Source organism: Ovis canadensis, chromosome X, assembly GCF_042477335.2.
Source record: "Ovis canadensis isolate MfBH-ARS-UI-01 breed Bighorn chromosome X, ARS-UI_OviCan_v2, whole genome shotgun sequence".
Classification (NCBI taxonomy): Eukaryota; Metazoa; Chordata; class Mammalia; order Artiodactyla; family Bovidae; genus Ovis; species Ovis canadensis.
The window spans coordinates 14,419,593-14,443,503 of record NC_091727.1 but is presented as its reverse complement, the minus strand read 5'-3'; the positions used below and the strand labels follow the sequence as shown (position 1 = coordinate 14,443,503).

At 42.1% G+C, this 23,911-nt stretch overlaps 1 protein-coding gene across 2 annotated transcripts in view; it reads left to right on the top strand.

Annotated features, from left to right (window-relative positions):
* Positions 1-22,049, top strand: part of ASB9 (ankyrin repeat and SOCS box containing 9) — a 28,449-nt gene extending 6,400 nt beyond the window's left edge. For both annotated transcript variants that reach the window (XM_070289805.1, XM_070289806.1), the window contains 6 exons: positions 2,131-2,210; positions 10,825-10,932; positions 13,898-14,048; positions 14,772-14,906; positions 16,332-16,520; positions 21,431-22,049. In XM_070289805.1, coding sequence (XP_070145906.1) covers positions 2,131-2,210; positions 10,825-10,932; positions 13,898-14,048; positions 14,772-14,906; positions 16,332-16,520; positions 21,431-21,555 — 788 coding nt within the window. In that variant the 3' untranslated portion in view covers positions 21,556-22,049. The remainder of the gene's footprint in view (positions 1-2,130; positions 2,211-10,824; positions 10,933-13,897; positions 14,049-14,771; positions 14,907-16,331; positions 16,521-21,430) is intronic.
* The last annotated feature ends 1,862 nt before the right edge of the window (positions 22,050-23,911 follow it).

The window sequence follows — 23,911 nt, the reverse complement described above, 5'->3', positions numbered from 1 at the left end:
CCGTGATGAATGCAAACAAGTAAAGCCCATTTTGGTCTACTCCTGATAAGATAATTGCATCACTTTCATGAAATCTAAACAGAGTTACAGTTTAGGACCCAAATTACCTGTCTGGCTGTCAACTCTGATTATCTGAGTTAATTTTAAGAAAGGTTGAGGAGTGTGGCAGTGATATTTCTTAGCAGCTGAGAACTGGGAAGGAAAAAAATTGGCGTAATCCTCAGAAACATGGTGATCCAACTGATTTTTGAGATCTTTCTCAGCTTGTGGCTCTTCTCACTCAACAGTGTGTATGGATGGTATTTTGCCTTTGAACCAACAGGGTAGAATGAGTTATCCTTTTAATTCTAATTTGGGGATCAGTCTTTCGGTATCTGCCATCTGCACTGTAGACGCCAAGCCCTGGAAGCAGTAGTGTTTCTCCTGAGAGCATTAGGACCCTCAGAGAATGGTGCAAGGACTCTAATTTTCTACCGAGCATGAGTTTTTGGAAGTTAGGGAAAGTCATTTCCCTGACCTTGGGCACAATGATGAGCCCATAAGGGAAGCCTTGGATGCATGGTGTGGAAGCAGGTTCATTCAGCTTGCTCTTCTCTATTAAGAGCCTTGTCAATCCATCTGGAGGAATGGTAATGTGCTCACTGGGACAGATTTTCCAGGACACTGATAGCTCCAGGTGGCAGGCCCACGTCAGCCAACATGTTAAGTCCAAAGTGTTCTAGCCTCCTCCTCGATGGGCTGGCGTTGGCCAGGCTTTAGTAACTGCCTTGCTTCTCCAGGTCTTCGGACTTTTAGGAGATACAGCCCATTCACAAAGTGTGACTGATGTCAGACCACCCTACCTTGCTGGTGTGCCGTGTGTTTGCTCAATCAGGCAGAGCCTGAGCTACGGCAAGCGCAGACTAGCCGCCTCATGCTCTGACTTCCTGCCTTTGTTCTAGAAGCCAGATGCAGCTGGAGATGAGAAAAATTCAGGTCTATGCCAAATTCAGGGCACATCCAGTCAACGAGAAAGAGGGGGAAGCATTTAGTGTGTTGAGGTGCATTTTACAGGCTTCTTTCCTAAGATAGTGTATTCTTTGCGTATAGTTAGAGAATACATTTGCTAATTTTTTTTAAGATTTTTTTTTTCCTAATGTGGACCATTTTTAAAGTCTTTATTGAATTTGTTTACAGTATTGCTTCTGTTTTTCATGTTTTGGTGTTTTGGCCACAAGACATGGAGGATGTTAGCTCCTCGACCAGGGACCGAACCTGTACCCCATGCATGGAAAAGCGAAGTTGTAACCACTGGACCACCAGGGAGGTCCCTGCTATTTTAAATAGCAGTGACTGTGGGGTATAATCAATACCCTCTAATTAGTGTTAGGGTGGGATAATAATAGTAGCTAGTAGAAGTTGAGCCATAGGTTAAGTATATCGCTGTCCTGACTTTACAGAGAAGGGAACTGAAGCTAGGTTCTGCTCCACAGACCTAGGTTCAGCTCAGAAGAAGTCAAGTGGGTCTGAATTCACAGATTTCTCCTAATCACGCTGGCACACTGCCTTTGTGGGGAAATCACATCCCTCTTGCAAGGTCAGACTGAAGTCTGATTTGTGCTTGATATTGGGACAGGAGGTAATCTACAAATAGATAGGGTTTTGTTTAGATTTGATTCCAAGCCTAATGGCGTATGTAATGACATGATTACTGCTATTAGTATATGGCACTGTTTGCTGAGGTGCCAGAGTTTGTATTTCATGCAGGAAACTAGGCTGGCAAACACAGTTTAATGCACTAATGCTGCTAATTAGTGAAGCTCTCATTTAACTAAATGGATCATTTGCCTTTGAAACCAGTGTATAAATCGAAGTAGAGTAATCTGTCATCCCAGTCCACCTCTTTGTCTTCAGTTTGAAAGCAGACTATAGTTATTTCTTTAGCTAGCTAGACATTTCAAATAAGCTGTATTCAAGAAACATCCATAGAGGGGAGAAATGCTGAAGTTCTGATGAAAGGGGTTGGTTGCTTGACTCCAATGTTTCCCTCCAGTAAGACCAGTTAGGCTCTTATTGATGGGCAAGGATGAGCCTCTGAGTCTAAAGTGCGATAGCAGGATGTAACTAACCTCTTCCTCCCTTTCCATACAGATTCTGTATCTGATTGGTCTCCTGTGCATGAAGCAGCCATTCATGGACGTCTGCTGTCTTTGAGGAGCCTCATCAACCAGGTAGATAATTTTGGGGGGAAAAAATGATGAATATTAGGCAAGTTCTACGGCTCACCGCACTGAGGAAAAGAAGTCATAGTCTGATCTTAGGATGTAAATTTCCTGTTTAGCAGAATGAGATGAATGCTGTCCTTCTTTGTTTGGAGGCTGGCATAATACTAGAGTTTAGTACAATTTTATGCACAAAGTAGATTCTGTAGACTCTATTGAACGAATAGTGGGCAAATTAGTGCATTCAAGTTGCTGTCACTTTATTCCATAGACTGTATCCTGGAAAATTATCACGTAAAGCAGTGGTTTTCAATTGGGGCAGTTCTGCCCAGATGGAGACATTTGACATTGGCTGGAGACATTTTTGGTTGTCATAGCTGGGAGCAGGAGTGGGAATGGGGTTGGGGTGGTGGTGATGTTGGCATCTAGTAGCTGGAGACCAAGGAAGTTAAACATCTGACACTGCACAGGATGACTCTCCACATTCAACAGTTATCCAGCCCCCAGTATGAGTAGTGCTGAGGTTGAAGACCCTTCACATAAAATAAATGCTTGAAAATGTCTTTTAAAATATGTCATCTTAAAATAGCAAAGAAATGTTCAATTCTATTGAATCTCCAGTGGAAATGGCTCTGCCAGTTTGATATTAGTTTCTCTGCTCCTTCGATGGGATACTTAAGTACACATTAATTGGAATTTTGGTGGTTCGAAATTATTGGGAACTTAAGCAAAGGTGCTTTTTAAAAAGTAGTTTCAATCACCACTCAAAATTCCAATAAATTTTTGTTCATAATGTTTGTCCTCTGAAGAGACGATATAGACCTTTTAAGTTAGGAGCTCTTGGCCCTTTCCTGGACCCCTTTGATAGTCTGGCAAAATCTAAAGACCCCTTCTCAGACTAATGTCTTAAATACATAAAATACAATATAGAGGAACTCTATTAAACAAATGTGTAACATAGTACTATATGAACTTCTTTATTAACACATTCAGTAAGAAGATTTAGTGGCAATTCTGATTATTACCATACTTTCTAAGTAGGTGAATGTATTTTGAGCTACTTTAGATATCTGCAATAATCAATGCAATTAAAAATATCTGTGATTCTTCTCAGTGATGTCCTGTTACTATTGTGGTTTGTGGTCTAGATTCACAATTGAAGGACATGATAAATTTCAGGGGTTAATTCTGGAAATATTAATAAATGTGCTTTGAAAAATTCCAATTTCACAGACCTATCTAGACTAAGAAATCCTCCTATAAGAAGACAATTTTTAAAGATGAATTTCAGACTACTCTAAGTCACTATCTTAAGCTGTTTTTAGTAGCAGCAGCCTCATAAATAGAAATATAGATAGTAGCACATAACTAGCTAAATGAAGTTAAGCTACTTCTCAGATAAACTGAAACATTTGCCTTAATTTGATAGGGTGAAAAATGATCATTGCAGCTTTTATATAATAACTTACTAAATTGGACTGATACTCGTTTATATTCAGTATTTATATGTTTATTGAATCATGTCTGGAATCATGTCTTTATCTAAGCACTTTTGCATTATTTAAGCAAGTTATTTTCTTGGAACCCCAGTTTCTACCTTCAAAAAATAAGTTCCAGTGTGTGTGTCTGTGTGTCTGTGTGTGCTGAGCCTCTCAGTTGTGTCCAACTTGTGACCCCATGGACTGTAGCCTGCCAGGCTCCCCTGTCCATGGACGTTTGCAGGCAAGAATACTGGAGTGCATTGCTATTTCCGTCTCCAGGGGATCTTTCTGACCCAGGGATCAAAGCCATGTCTCTTGCATCTCCTGCATTGGCCTGTGGCTTCTTTACCACTACGCCACCTGAGAAGCTCCTGAGCATTCCAATACCTACCTCCAGACTAATACCTCCAGTATTAGTCAGGTCTTGCTGTGTAAGAAAAAAGCCAAAACTCAGTAGCAAAATACAATAAACATTTCTTGCCAATAACATTTTGGATCAGCTGATCTGCACTGATCTTGGCTTCAAGCTGTGGGTTGGGTACAGCTCTCCTGCACTCATCTCCCATCCTTGTTTGACCAGTGGCTACCTGAGGAATTTTCTCCCTGTGGCAGAAGGCTGTAGCATAGCAGGGCAAGCCCAACCATGAGAGAAAACTTCCAATCTGCTTATGTTACATCTGCTAACATCCCACTGGTCAGAGCAAGTCAGATGGCCAAGTCCAAAGTCAAGGATCAAGGGAGTACATTTTGTCAACTATGAGGTCATGACAAGGGTGTGACTATATTACACTGTTACAAGAGAGTGAAGAATTGAGACCCAAAATTCAGTCTTTTATCTTACCTTATATATGAGTTGGAGAGAATTAACTGAGGAGACATTATGTACCTGCTCTAGCTACTCTTCACAAATGAAGAGAACCTATTTTCTTATTACAATCTACATAGTGCTTCAGATAATCAAAGACTACTGAAAAAAACTGCTGATAAACTAAACAAACATACTTTAGTAAGGGATATAAGACCAAACATGCAAATGTCTATAACAAAGAGAAAAGGAAATTATAAAAAGTAATTCTCACTTGGTCCAAGAAGGGAAAAACTGAATCTGTAACTAATTATTCTTTACCATGACTTCACACTAAAATAATGTGAGATTTAAAAAGAAAACAGCAACTGGGCTTCACTCTAGATATTCTGATTTAGCCTAGGCCAAGCTTCATGCATTGGTATTTTTTAAGCTCCTGTAGAATCACTATGTTGAGGAATTTTTTTTTAAAGACCATTTTGCCAGTGGAGAAAGAGGGAGGAAGGCATTTGACATGAAAGAGTATGTGGGAAGGAACAAAAACATTGATAGGTTGGGTTTCATTAAAGTTAAGGACTTGTTCATCAAAGGCAGCATTTTAAAAGCAATAAGGCAAGCCATACATGAGAAAATATTTGAGATATCTATCTATTTATGACTAAGAACTCTTATTCCTAGCCTAAAATCAATACACAAAAGACTGACAACAGAAAAATGAGCAAGAAACTTGGACTGGCAATTTTTAAAAAGATACCCAAGTGTTCAATAAATATATCAAATTGTGCTTATTAGTAAAATTAGTAAATGTGTAATTCAAATTACAAAAAATTATGTTACTCACTCCTCCCACTAGAACGGTTAAATTTGGAAAGACAGATAATACAAAGTATTGGCAAGAATGTGGAGCAACTGAAACTCTCATACATTGCTGGTGGGAGTGTAAATTTGTGCAAACCAATTTGGGAAATATTAAGGAATATCTACTAAAGCTACAAATATCTATACCCTACAACCAAACACTTTCATTTCTAGGTTTATATGCAACAGATATGTATACATGAGTTCATCAAAAAACATGTACGGGTATATTCATAGAAGCCTTATTCCTAACAGCAAAAAAAAAAAAAAAAACCTTTGAAAACAACCTAAGTGAAAATGAAAGTGTTAGTTGCTCAGTTGTGACTGACTCTTTGCGACACTATGGTCTGTAGCCTGCCAGGCTCCTCTGTCTATGGAATTTTCCTGGCAAGAATGCTGGAGTGGGTTGCCATTCCCTTCTCCAGGGGATCTTCCTGACCCAGGGATTGAATCCAGGTCTCCTGCATTGCAGGCAAATTCTTTACTGTCTGAGCCACTAAAGAAGCATCCTTATTCATAACAGAAAAAAAAAAAGCCCTTGAAAACAACCTAAGTGTCCATCAAAAGTAAGTGGATAAATATATTTTGGTATATTACTCAGTGAAACTCTATGCACCAATGAAAATATATGAATGAATGTGTTTGAAAACCAGATGGTAAGTCAGAGTAGCTGAGCACACATACAAAAATACATACTTCATGGTTCAATTAATAAAACATTGAAAACCAAGGAAAACTATCATGCTAGAAGCCACTATTCTGAATGCCTTTGTGGATGTAATTTGGGTAGGATATATGTGGGTTTCTGGTAATGCTTTTTTTTCCTTTACCTGTGTAGTGGTTATATAGTTAGATTGTCTTTGTGATAATTCACTGAGGTTTACACTGAGGATTTATGAACCTTTCTTTGTATCTGTTGCACTTCAATAGTAATTTATTTTTTAAAAAGCAAAGCAATTTGTTAGGCCAGCATAAAGCAATTAAGGCAACCTTGGATACTCTGTGACCTTAATTTAATGGTTCATATTAGCATCCCTTTGGGCTGGGGTTGCATGGGAAATCTTAAAAATACCAGTGCCTGAATTCAGCTACCTTTGGTTGTATTGCAGTTGCTCTGGGATGCAGCTTGAGTATCAGGACTTTTTATTTTTTGAAGTTCCCCTGAAGATTGAATGCACAGCCCTATAAACCTTCCCAATAAAGTTCCACTGCATACATAGATTGAGGACTGACTTTTTTGTTTCTTGAATAAAAACTCTTTATGCTGCTCCATGCAGTCTTTAAAGGGTTAAATCACTATCAGGGTGGATACTAGGAAAGATCCTGGGCATTCTGAAATATCAGACCTTTGGGCTGTAGCAGGCTTCCCTGATAGCTCATTTGGTAAAAAATCTGCCTGCAATGCAGGAGACCCCAATTCCATTCCTGGGTCAGGAAGATCTGCTGAAGAAGGGATAGGCTACCCACTCCAGTATTTTTGAGCTTCCCTTGTGGCTCAGCTGGTAAAGAATCTGCCTGCAGTGTGGGAGACCTGAGTTTGATCCCTGGGTTGAGATGATCCCCTGGAGAAGAGAAAGGCTACCCACTCCAGTATTTTGGCCTGGAGAATTCCATGGACTGTTTAGTCCATGGGGTCGCAAAGAGTCGGACATGACTGAGCGATTTTGGGCTTCCCTGATAGCTCAGTTGGTAAAAAATCCACTTGCAATGCAGGAGACCCCAGTTTGATTCCTGGGTCGGGAAGATCTGCTGGAGAAGGGATAGACTACCCACTCCAATATTCTTGGGCTTCCCTTGTGGCTCAGCTGGTAAAGATGAAGCAGCTCATTCAAGGCTCAGGGATAAAGAATAAAAAGAAACCTCAAATATCAACTGCCTAGAAATTACTGAGTGCTAAACACTTTGCATACATCATTTTTAAAGTATTCATAACCAACCTGTTAGGGTAGGTGAAATTGTCCCCATTTTACAGATGGAAATTGAGGCTTTGAGAGAAAAGTAGCTGGCCCAAGGTCACACTTTTAATTAGGTGATGGTGCCCACATTTGAACTCGGTAATCATTCTGCTGTCCTCTCTCAGATTTCAGTCCTGGGTTTGAAATGAAGATAGTGGTACCATTCAGAGAATCAGGTCTGGCAGAAAAGGAGCTCTTTTCAGGAGAGTTTGGTTGACAAAGGCTAAATTTATGTCATGAGCTGGGTCTCTGGGTGATTATGTCTTAGCAGGGAATTAGGAACATGTACTGGAGCTGGGGATTTAGATTTGAAAGCAATATGTAATATATAGAGGGTATTGAGAGACAAGAAAAGGATTTGGGGGCAAATCCTTGAGGAAATGCCTGCATTAGGAGATGTAACGAGGAGAAGAACAGAGTTAGTGAAAGAGACAGAAAAAAAGGCAGTCAGAGACTGGAGATAATTTCAGGTAGAAGTCTGTGTTAGAAGCCAGGGCACAAGTTCCATGAGGTCAGGATGAATATGTTGCAGATTCAGAGATGGAAGGAGGTGGGGAACAGAGCAAGGCATACTGGATTCTGAAAGTCACTGGTGGTCTTTAAAAGCGGTATCAGCAGGATTCTGTTGGTAGAAAATGAGAGAAGGTATAAAAGTAGAGATAATGAGGATAGACTATTTTTGGAAAAAAAGGGGGGCCAGTGAAGGGATGAAGAGCCTTGAATGGATGCTTCTCAGAGGGTCAGGACTGAGGGCTGGGAGGACTTTGAAAGCAAAAAGAAACTGTACCTGAAGAGGAGCGAGCAGGGGAATGCATGAGATGAGAAGGTAGATGAAGGAAAGTCCTGGGGGTGGTGGGAGGACCGGGTGAGGTCATGGGCTATTGGACTGAGCTCATCAGTTTCTCCCACAGAGAAAGGAGCAATGGGAGAAAAGAAGACTGGAGAAATATAAAGAGATGTTAGGGGTGGAGAGGAGGGTAATGTAGAAAGCTCTCACATCAAATGGCTTTGACCTCCTTGGTAAAGTAGGGAGGAAGTGATGTGTTTGGATGAATGTGAGTGAGATGGAGGTTTGTGATCTTCCTTTCTGCTGAGTGTAGAGAAGGAAGTGATAACTGTGGATAGGATAAATGATAAAGCCTAACCTTCTTGTGGTTGGTTGGTTGTCTGAGTAGGCATATGATTTGGAGCTGAGACAGAAAGTTGCCAGGTACTAAGCACTATGTCACCCATGGGTGCCCTGGTATTGCACAGCCCCATGGAATCATCAGAACTTCTGACTCTACGCTGAGATTAGGGGACAGACAATTGATGACAGAAGAATTAAAGGTCAGCTATTCGATCCGTTTTTTTTCTGAGAACCCACTGCAGACTGGACCCTCTCTGAAGTAATGGGTTAAACATCACCTTAAATGGTATATGATTCAGACTTGACAATATTTCAGACAAACTGCCTCAGTTCATTTCAAGTCAAAATTGCATATCTGTGATGAACTGTAAATACAGTCCTCAGTTGGCACAGGGAAGCTTAATTTAAAGGAACTTCTTTGTAATGTGAATATGTAATGAGTGGTGAACATTTTTGGAATGTAAATAATTTCTTTTTTGCTTTTTCATTTACCTGGATTTATGTATAAGCACCTAAATGATTTTGAAATGGCAGTAGTGGCTATAGGAGTATATTTGTGATAGAGGAATTCTGAATAAAGAATTCCTTTAAAGAATAGTCTTCTATCATCTCATGATCTGTAGCACAGAGAAAAATGCAGTTAACATTTTGCTGTGAATTTCTGGTGTATTCTACCAGTGTGTGGGGAAGAGGCTGGATAAACAGAGAACGCTGAGAGTGGGAAAAGAATGGATTTGAGAACAGATCTTTGAGAGGAATGCCTTGAATAAAATAATGACAGTAATGAAACAGAAGATGCTACACTGTGAAGTCCATGGGAAGTGCTTGTGAAGGGAATAAATGCTACAATTCAAATTTTTCTCGAGTCAAGGGGTTAGGGAGCATTTGTTTAATACAGATGGGATTTGAGGTTGTGAAGGAAGGGAAGATACAGCCCTATCCCTCCCTGCAAACAGCAGAGCTAGTATGGCAAAGTGCTGAAATGGATTTTCAAGTTTCTTGTTTACAAGCAGATTATTTTGAGTCTTTCAGAACCCCTTCCTAGACCCACCTTAAAAAAATATCTCTGGATCTGAGATCCTGTGAACTCAAGTGTGTGTCCAGAATGATGGGATATATCAAAATGCATGACTTGCCTGTCAGAGGGTAACAGCCCAAAGGACAGCATGACTGGGGGGCTGAAAAAAAGGCCCACAAAAGTAGAAGAATGTGTGTTAGGGATGATGGTGAGTGAGATAATCTAATAGAATGATTTTAGGCAAATTTATTCCAGAAAAATTTATTTATTCTGGGCTTCCCTAGTGGCTCAGATGGTAAAGAATCTGCCTGTAATGCAGGGGACCTGGCTTCGATCCCTGGGTTGGGAAGATTCCCTTGGAGAAGAGCATGGAAATTGACTCCAGTATTCTTGCCCAGAGAATCCCTTGGACAGAGGAGCCTGTTGGATTACAGTCCATAGGGTCACACAGAGTCAGACTTGACTGCAACGACTTAGCCTGCATGCATTCTGGGAAGAAAAGGTATAATATTGAGTTGACCAAAAAGTTCGTTTGGGTTTTTCTGTGACATCTTACAGAAAAACCCAAATGAACTTTTTGACTAACCCAGTATTACCAAGATGTTGATTAAACTATCCATGCTCTTAATTGACATATGCTAAGGAAAAGAACTTTGATTGTACCTGGTTTCTTCCTGTTAGGAATAGATTATATATTCTAAGATCAGGGAGTCTGTGGAGCCTCTCCTTGAGTTCTTTTGATGTTCTGCTTGGATTAGGTTCAGGATCCATCTCTTAGAGAGCACACTTTCCAAGAGGTTGAAGAACCCCACGACCTTTCAGACACTTTCTTGCTTCTTTAGCGCTAGACTACTGGAGTGAGAGTGTAAATTGTCCCTTTGCCTCTCTGTCCATGGAGGTTCACCTAATGCTTTGGACTGTCTTGGTCATGTTTTGCTGTGTAACAAAGTACCCTCTACGTTAGTGGCTTCATGTACAGACATGTATTCACAGTGTCTGTGGGGCAGGGATCTAGACACAATTTACCTGGGTCAGGGACTCTTATGAATCTGCAGTCAGAAGAATATATATTGGCTTCCCTGATGGCTCAGCATAAAGAACTCTCCTGTCAGTGCAGGAGATGCAGGTTCGATCCCTGGGTCAGGAAGATCCTCTGGAGAAGGAAATGGCAACCCACTCCAGTATTCTTGCCTGGAGAATTCCGTGGACAGAGAAGCCTGTTGGGCCACAGTCCATAGGCTCACGAAGAGTCAGACACCAATGAGTGACTGAGCACATAGGTGAGCCAGGTGAACTTTTGAAAGAATGTGGATTCATGGCTGAGCCCTACAGAACTGTTCCAGTGCACTCCTCACTCTGCCCATTTCCCTCCTCCAGGGGTGGCCGGTGAACCTCATCACGGCAGATCGTGTGTCTCCACTGCATGAAGCCTGCCTTGGAGGTCATCCCTCCTGTGCAAGCATATTATTGAGGCATGGAGCTCAGGTAAGTACAACTCAAACCCCATCTTCGACGCCACTACTGAAAAATGACTATTTCTATCCCTTCTAAATACTTTCGAGCATTTTTTATTAGCCTGATTTGAAATATGAAGAGGGTTTTTCCCCCCCAAAGTATTATGTCCATCAAGCTTATTTACTTTAGCAGTAGATGAAATACTGCATTTGTAGCTAGAAAGTCATGGTCTGAGCCTATATAATTTTCTTTAGCTGTCACTACTAATAAATAGCTGTTACACTTCTGCCTTCACTCCTATGGCTGGAAGGTAGTGACATATTGTAGAAGACATATAACATTTGGCTTCATAAGACCTGAGTAATGGTCCCAGACCATCTCTACCATTTACTAACATTGGAAATTTGGACAAGCTGCTTAGCCTGTGAGCTTTAGAGTATATATATATATATGAAAAATAATGGGGGAAATAGCAAAAAAGTTATATAGCATATTTTGTGGAATTGGGAGGATTGAGAGGGGTAAGGCATGTGGTTATTTGGAGAATGGGAATCAGGGTGACATAATGAGATTACAGAGAAGGAAGTTACACAGTCATTGAATTTGAAAGTAGGGACCAGTACTTCTTCCATTAACTAAGTCCCCTCTTGCTCAAAAGTGATGGGGAAATCTGTATGCAAGACAGGGAAAGAGACACAGATGTGTATAACGGACTTTTGGACTCAGAGGGAGAGGGAGAGGGTGGGATGATTTGGGAGAATGACATTCTAACATGTATACTATCATGTGAATTGAATCGCCAGTCTATGTCTGACGCAGGATGCAGCATGCTTGGGGCTGGTGCATGGGGATGACCCAGAAAGATGTTCTGGGGAGGGAGGTGGGAGGGGGGTTCATGTTTGGGAATGCATGTAAGAATTAAAGATTTTAAAATTTAAAAAATAAAAAACTAAAAATTAAAAAAAATAAAATAAAATAAAATAAAATAAAATCTACCACTGACAAAAAAAAAAAAAAAAGAAGATTCTATATAGATTGCTCATCTTTTCTCAACCAGTCTGTACTGAGCATTTATTATGTGTCGAACTCTAAATAAAGATTTTCAGGAACTTCTAAACTAAATGAGGAGACAACCAGATAAACAGGTAAATGGCTGAATGTGACACTAAATGCTTCAACAGATAAACCCTGAACTCTCAGTAGCCTCATAGAACGAAAGTTTATTTCTTGTTCAACTCAGAGTCCTGTGTGGGTGTTGCTGGTTGGGTGGCTGTTTTCCAAGGGTGATTCAAGGACACAGGCTCCTTTCATCCTGTTGCTCCTCTGCCTTCAACAAGTGGCTCCCACGTGTGCTCTGTTTCAGATGCCTGGAAGAGGAAAATGGAGGATTGTGAGTGGAGACTTTTAAAAGGCCAGTCTTGGCAGTGACATAAGTCACTTTTACTCACATCCCATTGGCCAGAGTTCAGGCCATGTCTAACTGCCAGGAAGGTGGGAAAGTGTATGGCTGTGTGCCCAGGAGAGAGGGAATGAGTTTGGTGAATGCATAATATCTCAGCCACAGCAGGCAATTACAATAAACTGTTTTATCCATCAGTTTCTGCTGTGTAACAAACTACCTGACTTAATGGCTTCAGACAGTAGCCATTTCTTTATCTCACAGTTCCTTGTGTTGTCTGGACAGCTCTTCTGTCTGGCCTGCTTTGGCTAGCCTCAGCTGGGCTCACGGAGGCATTTGGGGTTAGCCAATAGGTGGGCTGCAGCAGACTGCTTCATGGTGACCCTGGCTGGGGCCGCTGGGAGGTCTGGGGAGAAATAAAATCTCCCTGTGGTCTCTCATCCTTTAGCAGGCGGCCTGGGCCTGTTCACATGGTCGCAGGAATTCTGAGAGCAGTGAAAAGGGTGAGCTCTCTGCTTGATCACACTTGTTAACTGTCGCATTGACCAAAACGTGATTCATGTGGGCAAGCCCAGATTCCAGGATTGAAAAAATAGTCTCTGTCTTGTGATGAGAGGAGTCGCAGAGCCACATTACAAAGGAATGTGCATCCTGGGCACAGAGTCTGTGGCCATTTTTTGCTACCACATGCTATAAGATATAATAAGTATTATTATACATGTACAAATGTTCCTAACCTGTTTATTTCTGATGGAGAGAGGGAGTGAAAAGATGCTTCCTGCAGGAAGTGACATCACAGTTGAAATCTATAGGACCTGTTGGAGTCACTCAGCTCATTGGCGGGTTGGGGAAAATGATGAACTTCCTACCCACTGGAAAAAAGAAACGCAAAAGCCTCGAAGTGAAAGTGGGGGCATTTTGTGTGATTTCAAATCATCCCTTATAGCAGCAGGGTAGAGCAGGGGACAGGGGTCAGAACAAAACAAGCTTGCTGTCCATGCCAGGAAATTGGACTTTGTCCTGAGGGCAGCCGAGAGCCATGATAAGTATATTCTCAGGTTTATATTTTGGTTAAGAAAACTTACCCCGAACTTGGGAACAGAGCCAGGACTAAGCAGAGGCAAAAGAGGAGCCTGAGGGTGCAAACGTGAGAGATCCTGGAAGTGAGTGTCTCCTTCAGGTTTGCACCTGGGGCATCTGAAATTAAAACAAAATAATACGTTCACAATTTTAAGAGGTTACTCTAACTGCTGTGCAGAAATTGGATTGGTGTGGGGTGGGTCTAGGATAGAGTGTTTAAAATAAGGTGATTAGTTTGTGACCTGTTCAACTTATCCTAATTAGTGTCCAAGTTCATGTTCCTGGGGGAGGGCATGGAGGAGACAAAATATTCAGAAACATTCTTGGGGCCTGACATCCCATACTTCATTCGATTTTTCACAGCAACTTTGTGGCAATTGTTCTTTTTTGTCTCCATCTTGTAGCTGGGGAATTTAAGGCTCTGATAAGTGAAAAAACAGCTTGGAAATGGTGGAGCTTACGTTAGAATCCAGGGTACTTCATTGCCTGCCTTCATCCTGGAGTTTTTCCTTACAGGTGAATGGTGTCACTGTAGACTGGCACACTCCCTTGTTTAACGCTTGCGTCAGCGGCAGCCATGAGTGTGTGAATTTGCTTCTGCAATATGGAGCCAGTCCCCACCCGGCGAGTGACCTGGCGTCCCCCATCCACGAAGCTGCTAAGAGAGGTAAATCTGTTGAGAATTGAAGTTTTCCACCCACTCCTTCAAGGGACATCTTACAATTGAAGAGGGAAAAGGAGGTATACAAAGCACTTGTTCTCCATGTGGGATCCTGGGATCCACACAGAACTACAATGGCATAACTAGATAATGCAAAGGAGCAGTGTTTCAGTATGGCATTCTCGACCAAGGAAGAGTGATTCTGCTTTCACTCAACATAGTTGGCCACAAAGGGCTCCACTCATGTTGGATTTGGCACCATCTCCTAAGCCTGTCCAGTGCCCACCACTCTTACGGGACGGTGGGCAGTTCCTCCCAGGGCCTGCTTTTGGTGAGGTTGTAGGTCTCCTTCCCTGTCCCGTGGCCCACTGTGCTGTCTCCTTCAGGTCCATCTTGTCCCTCTTCCATACCTCTTCCCAACTCTCACTTCGATTTCTGAACTCAGATTACAAAGCCACAAACAACTCAAAAAGGTGGATGGTTGCTGGTTGCCTACCATGGCTAATAAACTCACGTGGAGTTCCACCCGGAGCTCCAGATGGCATCTTATGAAATACCCTGTTAACTAGTGACGGTGTTGAAGATCATTTGCTATTCTAAGTAAAGAACATAGCTTCTGGCCCCTAGTTAAGTCATTGGAAATTTTCAACACACAGAATATGGGCAAGGTGGTGTTTCCCTAGCTGTGAGAATTAGTGCTCTAACTGTTTTCTCCACTTTGGGCTGCAGGCCATGTGCAGTGCATCGAGTCTCTTGCGGCTCATGGGGGCAACATTGACCAAAACATCCGCCACCTGGGCACACCATTATATATGGCTTGTGAAAACCTGCAGGTGGCCTGTGCCAAGAAACTTCTGGAGTCAGGTAAAACCAAAAGCACAACAGAACAAGGAGAATAAATGAAAAGTACATTCAAGGTTATTTGAAAGCTCTTTCTGTTGGAGCAGAGGAAAAAGTGTAGGCAATGGAGTTGGACAAGATCAGAGTTCATCTTGACTGTGTTCCCCTGGGGAATTATTTGAAACTGTTTCAATTTGAGTTCTCTTACTTGTAACAAGAATCATGCTGAGGATGATGTCCCTCCTCCCAGGAAGGTCCTCAGTGATTATTAGTTTCTCCTCCCTTTCCCGTGCCTCCCTTCCTCTGGCCATTGATATTACTAGTCCCAGCATAACTCCCACAGCTGCTGGGATAGGGCTGGCCTTTGAATTTTAGGCCACCTTCAGCAGTTGTCTTTGATTTGGAAATAAACTTGCCTCAGTTTTAGTCCATTGTAGATATATTTTTGAAAAGGCCCAAGTCCCACCATTCTTTTTCACCTTCCTGCTGTTGTCCAACCCCTTCAACACTTGGAATACCCCTTTTTCACATTTTAAGTTATTTGAGTCTTGGTTATCTTTAAAAATCAGATAATCTTTCCCTCTGCTGAAGGGTTATTGTTCTCATTGCCTTCTACTCAATTGGCAGCCATTACTATGAACCAGGAGGAGGTTGGTTTTCTCTCTCTCTTCTCTCATCTTAGATGGATTTTAAGCTCCTAATCAGGAAAGGGTCAGATTGGCATCCCTCCGAAAGCTGAGAACAATACAAGAACAATTCAGTTAACATTTGTTGACTGGACGTAGATTCCCATTTTTCTAGAGAGACAGCAGCTCATGCAAAGCTGTATGTCCCCACATGTCCCAGTGGGAGCCAGTGTCTAGGCTGGGCTAAGGTTCTGTTGAGAGTGTAGGGATAGAATTGGGTGGGGATGGTCCTAGGAATCCACTTGACCCCCGAAGAGGGTGACTTTGCCACCTGCCCTGTAATCTTAGGATTGGCCACCCTAGTCTAGGCAATGTCATCATGATTGGTTGCTCTTCACAGACCAGTTCACATGGTCTCAAGTCTCCAGTTTAAACTTCATCGGAGTTTCTGGGCGTGTGAGTATGGCAAATTGCCATAGATGAGATTTTGCCATCTAGCGTCACTTCCGGTCTGTGCCGGCTAATATTTGGGCTCTAGTAATAAGTAATGTGCGGCTTTCACACTGCCAGCGTTTTTCCTAAATCTATCACAGCTATGTATGATGCGCAAGGGTGAGGTTTTTCAACCTCATCTGCCATATGGCTCATGTCATACCTTTAGTTATATTGTTAAGTGGCCTTTTCCCCATATTATTAAATGGAATCAAGTCATGTCCTGATGACTTGGAGAACTCCCATGCCCACTGTGGAGGCACAGCACTTTTAGAAGGGGGTGCTTGCACTCTGCTCCTTGACTGACTCTGTTGTTCTCCTGACTGTTTAGGAGTGAATGTGAACCAGGGCCGGGGGCTGGACTCCCCTCTTCATGCAGTGGCCAGGGCATCCAGTGGGGAGCTGGCCAGCCTGCTCCTGGACTTTGGAGCAGACACGCAGGCCAGGAATGCTGAAGGCAAACGACCCTTGGAACTGGTGCCTCCAGAGAGCCCCCTGAGGCAGCTCTTGGAGATAGAAGGTGCTTCTCCTTTACCTGAATCTAAGCCTTAATTTGTAGAGACTCCCATGGGCTCTAGCAGGAGGCAGGTACTTAACCAAGTTCTGGCTTTGCATCCTATTAAACAGATCATGCCCTCACTTCCCCAAATGTGGGGAGCTGAGATAATTTAGTATGCAAGGTACAGTACTGGCTGCATAATAAACAACCATCCTGCTGTTTGACATGTTGGAGAGAGGCTGGTTTGGATGATCTAACATTCAGGGGTATGCCAGCTCTCAAAGAATTAAGATATTGTTTTTAAATGTTAAAAATTAAGACATGCTTAATTTTAAAAAATTAATTTTATTGAAATATATTTGGTTTACAGTGTTATTTCTGCTGCACAGCAAAGTGACTTAGTTATACATATATATTTGCTCCTTTTCATATTGTTTTCCCTTATGATTTCTCACAGGATACTGAGTATAGTTCCCTGTGCTCTACAGTAGGACCTTGTTGTTTATCCATCCTATATATAATAGCACCTGCTAACCCTAAACTCCCAATCCAGCCCTCTCCCAGCCTCCTTCCCCTTGACAAACACAAGTCTGTTCTCTATGTCTGTGAGTCTGTTTCTGTTTTGTAGTTAAGTTCATTTGTGTCTTATTTTAGATTCCACGTATAAGTGATGTCAGATGGTATTTGTAAGCCATGCTTTAGAGTGATGTGGCAGAAGCCTCTTTGAGGTTATACAAGCCCCAGTATGTCCTAATGCGAATTACTGGGCATTAGGTTTCTGGGATAGTGGGTAGGAATGCAACTCATGGAGCATTACACAGTATCGCTCTCATGACCCATGGCAATCTGAAGACATTTACTGTTATAACTAAATCAACACTGAGCCCATACACCTTCATAAATAAAAACTGACACTTCTGACCCAAGCAACTAAACACTGGGGTTGAGCAGTGTGCAAGGAGGTGGAGGCACTTCCCTGGGTTGGGGGTAGGCTGGGAGTGAGGAGCAGAGACCCTTCAGATTGCAATCTTTCTTTGTGTGTGGATATAAATTTTATTATTTAGTTTTTACTTTATTTTATTTTATTTTTTTATTTTTAGTTTTTTATTTTTTTACATTTTAAAATCTTTAATTCTTACATGCATTCCCAAACATGAACCCCCCTCCCACCTCCCTCCCCATAACATCTTTCTGGGTCATCCCCATGCACCAGCCCCAAGCATGCTGCATCCTGCGTCAGACATAGACTGGCGATTCAATTCACATGATAGTATACAAAATAATTTTTATTGGGGTATAGTTGCTAAAAATGTTGTGTTAGAGTCTTAATTGTCCCGGGAGGTGGAGAGCAGCCAGCTAAGGACCTATTTATCTGACTAGAGTATAGACTTCATTGAGTCTTAGAGGTTGTGGAAGTTTGAAGCAGGCTTGCCAACCAGGAGGACTCTGATGTTATGTCATCTGGTTATTTTCTCCCCACATTGCTGAGAATTAGGGTTCTGGGCAGAATTGTAAAGTGGCCCCTGAATCCTTCTTCCTCCTACACCCATCACCCCAGGGTACTTGGGGGTCATAGCCTGCCTTGGGCCCCCCAATGCAAACAAGGAACAAACCAATAGAAAACCCTTTATGTGAAGCAGTGGGGTAACCCCCAGGCAGTTGTGCCCACATTTTAACGATTTCTTGGTTTTAAAAAATTATATCTAGACAGGGCAGATTTCTACAGCAGGCACAGATGGCACAATGCGTGGGGCCCACTGTTTTTTTAGGTGTCCGCAGAAATGTTTTAATTTCTTTTAAAATCAGAAGGAAAAAAATGACTATAACTCAACCTGGATTATATTCATCTTTATACAGACACAGTTGTAAAATTACCAGCTGTAAAATATCTTTTTTTTTTCAATTGAGAAAGAGATCCACAAAGGCATAAGTGCCTCAGGCCCCCCTAAAGTCATTAAATCATATATGTAGACACACACACATTTGAAAGAAGTTCAAGAATATGACCACCCCCTCCCTCGCCAAAGCAGCTAAAGCAGTGTTTATTCCTGACACACAACGACAACTAATAGAGACTCTCTCACCCCAGCACCACAGTAGCCACTTTGAATGCACTTTGGTCTTAAAGCATCATGAGTGTTGATGCAGGAAAAAAAAGAACTGGAGCCCCAAAGTAATATGCCCATCAATAAATATAGAATTAGCTGATTCCATAATGGAGTAAAGCCATGCCCCCTGAATATTTGCAGGTGCCAACAAGTGGCTACAAAGCACTAGTGAGCTTTCAGCTCTATTTATATGGAATGAAGGCTCTAGTTATACAGTATCCCACTTGTAAATAGCAGATATTCAATTTCCATCGGTAGTTACACCGAGTTTCCTCCAATGGCCTGCTTTGCCTAAGTCTCTATCAGGCTTACTCTGGTGTCTTGCTCTCTGTACTCGTTTATCAGTACCTCCTGTACTTGTTCCTGACATTGTATCTAGCACATGTGATTAGTCATGTCCTTCAATGTGCTTTAGTGGGATGAGGTTAAGTTCAGTTTCCCTACACTATGCTTTTTGCAGTTTGTTAATAAGTGCTTTGAGTACACCAGGAAATCCTTCATTAATATATGCCTCGAGTACACTGAACAGTCTGGAAGGTGCCCTAAATTCCAACAGGGACCTTCTGCATGTGTGGTGAGGGCCTCATTGAAAATATTTCCTTTCTTTCTTTCCTTGTCTATGTGCCTAGTTCTGCCCCTCCCACTTTTCCATCAACCCCGTTTATCCTGTAGCTTGCAGTGATGCTCTAGGAAATTGAAGTCTAATCCAGCCTTTGTACCCTGCCCGACACACTTAATTGAATCTTGGAGACAGAGTTTTGGCTCAAGTAGGAAAGAACAGTTTTATTGCTTTGCCAGGCAAAGGGGGCCACAGTGGGCTACTGCCCTCAAAACTGTGTTCCCACCTAGAGGGAGCAGTGAGGAGTTTAACAGGAATGGTTCAAAGAGGGCGTGGTCAGCTCGTGGACATTCTTCTGATTGGTTGGTGGTGAGGTAAGTGGAAGTCAGCATCATTAGCCTTCCGGTTCCAACAGGTCTGGGGTCTATTGCTTGTGGGCAGCACTCACTTAACTTCTCCCACCTGGTGGGGGTTTCCGTATCTGTAAAACTGCTCAAATGTATGTTCTGTGTATCCCTGGAGGGGGGACCAGGACCCTGCCCAAGGCTGCACTATTGTTCCTCCCTTGTCTCAGGATCCCCTCCTTCCCTAACTAGCATCTGTTTGAACCTGCTCCTTGGAACTCAGGGAAGGTCTTAGAAGCCTAATGAAGCCTATTTCCTGTAATCAAGAAATGGGGACACAGAAAGGCTTTTGTAAAAGCTCAGGAGCCCCACAGGGTCCTGCTTGGTATCAAATTCACAGGCCACTGTACCCTTTGAATTAAATTATCAATCCTGACCACACAATACAATGACCTGGGGTGCATGCCTGTACAAAACCCAGATGCTCAGCTCACCTGATGATGGTTGTTGAAGCAACATCTCAGGGGTGGGGCCCAACATCCCCCCAGCTCCGCCAAGTCTGGTGTGAGGGCTACTGCTTTATGGGATTCTTGAGGGTATGCATACATGCTTAGTGGCGAAGTCGTGTCCCACTCTGTGCGACCCCATGGACAGTAGCCAGTCAGGCTCCTCTGTCCATGGGATTCTCCAGGCAAGAATACTGGAGTGGGTTGCCATGTCCTCCTCCAGGGGATCTTCCCAACCCAGGGATCAAACCCAGGTCTCCTGCATTGCAGGTGGATTCTTTACCACTGAGCCACCAGGAAAGCCCTGAAAGGGAAAGTGTTAGTTGCTTAGTCATGTCCGAGTGACCCCATAGACTGTAGCCCGCCAGGCTCCTCTGTCCATGGAATTCTCCAAAGCAAGAATACTGGAGTGGGTTACCATTCCCTTCTCCAGGAGATCTTCCCTACCCAGGGATCGAACTCACATCTCCTGCATTGCAGGCAGATTCTTTACCATTGTGCCACCAAGGAAGCCCCTCTTTAGGGTATACCGCTTTGCTTTAAAAAATCTTTTTAATAATCAAAAGAGAACTTCTGTTATAATTTAGTGCAGGAGTTGGGGCTGAAACAATTTCCCACCCTTTTACCTTATGATAGGGCTTCTCAAGCTCAGCACTATTTACATTTTGGGCCAGTTTGGGGCAGTCCTGTCCTGCACAGTGGACATGTTTAGCAGCATCCCTGTCGTCGACCCTCTAGATGCTAATAGCCCACCCCTCAAGTTGTGACAAGCAAAAGTGTCTCCAGACAGTACCAAGGGTCCCTAGGGAGCAAAATACACCCCTCCCACCCCCTGCCCTGTTGAGAATTGCTATCTTAAGATGTAAACTCTTGGCTGGATCTGTGCAAAGTTTGTACTAGTTCATTTTCCACTATGAGCTGAAGCACTGGGATGGCTCTAAATGCAGAATATAAAAACAAACATGAGTTCAGATCACGCTTAGGTTTCACAGATAGCTCCTTATATTTGAATGTCTTAAAATTGCTAAATTATAAAATTAGAGTATTTGCATCCAGAAATATGGACTTTTTTTTAAAAAAGTAAAGACAAGAAAACCATTAAACATGGGTTTTCTTGTCATTGCTGGGGATTTCATAGCTTTGTAATTTCGAAATTAGCTTCCATAAGCCTCCATTGGTGAGACCGAGCTTTAAATTTCTTTAAGTCAAAACCGAATTGCCTGATTTCAGTTAGATACCAGAAAAGAGAGACCATGGCCTTAAAATACCTCTTATTAAACCCAGAGCATGGTCTTAAGCAGTACCATATTATTTCTCGATAATAGTGTTAAATCTTTTATGCTTTTAGTGAAGGAGAGGAAAAGTCTTGGATCAGTGAAACCCATGTGTGACTTGTCTTATCATCTTTCTCCAGGGCCCTCTTCTTTGATGCAGTTATGCCGCCTTAGAATTCGGAAGTGCTTTGGGATCCAGCAGCATCATAAGATCTCTGAACTCAACCTCCCTGAGGAGCTGAAACGGTTTCTCCTCCACAATTAAATGTGTCAAGGGAATGGCGACACAGACAACAGGCAAACGTTATTGAGTGTTGAGAGCACTGGGATTTTCAAGTAAAGTCAGGTTTATAGAGTTCAGCTAAGTTTTTGCTTTTTTCAGTGAGATTGTTATCTGTAGCTTTGTACTAGGTTCTTTTGTGCTGTTAGTTGAAGGGTATGAAAAATTTTGTCCCCTGCCTGGAAGAGGGTGGCTAAGATATCCATGGTGTTGAATATCTTACCTTGCCAAGCACTGAGCTGTAAACCCTTTATGCTTTGTCTAATTTAGTCCCCAGAGCAACCCCACCAGGTAGGCACGGTTCGTCCCCTCTTCCCTAGGTGATACCGTAAGACTTAGGGAGGTCAATTTGTTAAGTGTAGGTTTCCTGATGCTAACTTGGGGACTTGTGAGGGAGGCAGAATTTTCCAGTATCGCTATCCTGGCTCTGTCTCCACTTCGTGGGGAAAAAAGATTAAAGAAGTGTGACATTTCTGTGACTATGTCTGACTTTATTTACTTTTTTTTTTAAACCTTCCTTGTTCTTATTACAAGACCACTACTGCCTTAGTACAGGATAGTGGGCAGTTCTTTTTCTCAACCAAAATGTTCTAGAACTGTGCTGTTCAGTGCTATGGCTACTAGCCCACTGGTTTTCAACCAGGGGTGATTTTGCCCCTTAGAGAGTGTATTTGGCAACATCCAGGGGGAGGGTACTCGTGGCCAGTGGCTAGAGGCTGGGACTGTTGCTAAACATCGTACAGTGTACAACACAGTCACCACAGCAAAGAATGATCAAGCCCCAAATGTCAATAGTGCCAAGGTTGAGAAACCCTGCACTCGCCATATGGGACTTTTGAAAAATGCAAATTAGCTTTACAGTTAAAAATCCAGTTCTTCTGCATCATTAGCCTCATTTTAGATGTTTAATAACCTCAAGTGGCTAGCGACTACTGTATTGGACAGCACAGACATGTATAGATCATCACAGGAAGTTCTATTGCTCCGTTGTTGCAGAAATTCCTATTGGACAGCACTCTTCAGATGCTTGACAAATGGATTTTAACTGCCTCTCAGTTTCTGATTTATATGAGACCTGTGATATAATTTAGCAATGATGGCTGTAGTTTGTCTTCTCTCCGAGACATGAATTTGGAGCTCCATTGGATCAAGAGAAAATAAGAAAATATTGTACCCACTTAAGGCAAATCCTTACCTGTAAGATGACATATGGCCTAGATGATCTCTAAAGATATTTTCTAAGTAATCTTCTGTGATTCTAAACTCAATTTGGTATATGAAAAAACTCTACACTATTATTCCAAAATGCCCAACTAGTTACCCAGAAGATGGCGCTGCTGCCACATGATCATTTAAGCAAAAAGGTTACTGGTCATAAACTACCCATTGTAAGATGGTTTACAACATAGGCTCTGGAAATTTCCATGCAGGAATGAAAACTTCGCCATTGATACTGCGTTTTCTTCTTCTCTTCCAATATGCTCACAAATTCAAATATGACTTTACATCCCCTCCCTGCTCCCTTTCCTTTTTTCCCCATTTTTGGTCTGATCGTGTTCACATTTTTAATTGCTCAGAATTTAGACAGAAAATGAGCACCAACACTGTTATCACTTGCTAATTCATTTAATTGCATTAATTAATTTATTCCGGACATATTTAGTCAGTGCCAGGTGCCATTCTTGGCACCAGGGTAGCAACAGTGAAGGAAACGGGCAGAGAGACAGACTTTCCAGATCTTGCATTCTAGTCAGGGAAATCATTTGCTAAGAAGTAAAGAGCTGTAGGCACTGGGCAATAGTTTTATTTTTGAAAACACTAGTTTTTAAAAATATAGCCTGGTTTCTCATATAAAATGTATTGGACAGGCTCTCGCTTGTGTTAATCTTCCCTCAGTCAAGTCTTCTGAGCTTAACCCAGGACTGTACAAAATTACTAGAACAGCGTTTTGCTTCTCAGATCTTCCAGCCAGTTAACCAATCTGCAAATCCAAATAGTAGATGGTCATCTCCAGAAAGGGGGAAAATACCACTGCTACCTCCGTCATTGCAATTTGGGAAAATTACAAATTATTTCACTTAGCAATGTTCAGAAAGAAGCTTCTATTTAAACAGGCAGTCTATTTTTATGAGTCTAGATGTGGTTATATTTATAAGTGACATATACCTTTGAATGCTGTATCATCACAATCTGGCTGGCACAGCCTCATAAATTCCATCATCAAAGCTGGTTCAGTGACATTTACTAGAACCCCACCTTCCTGAATGAGGGATGTAAATTTTTAGCATCGTGATGCCATCTTTTAAAAATGTTAATTACTTTGTTTTTAGAGTTCACACTT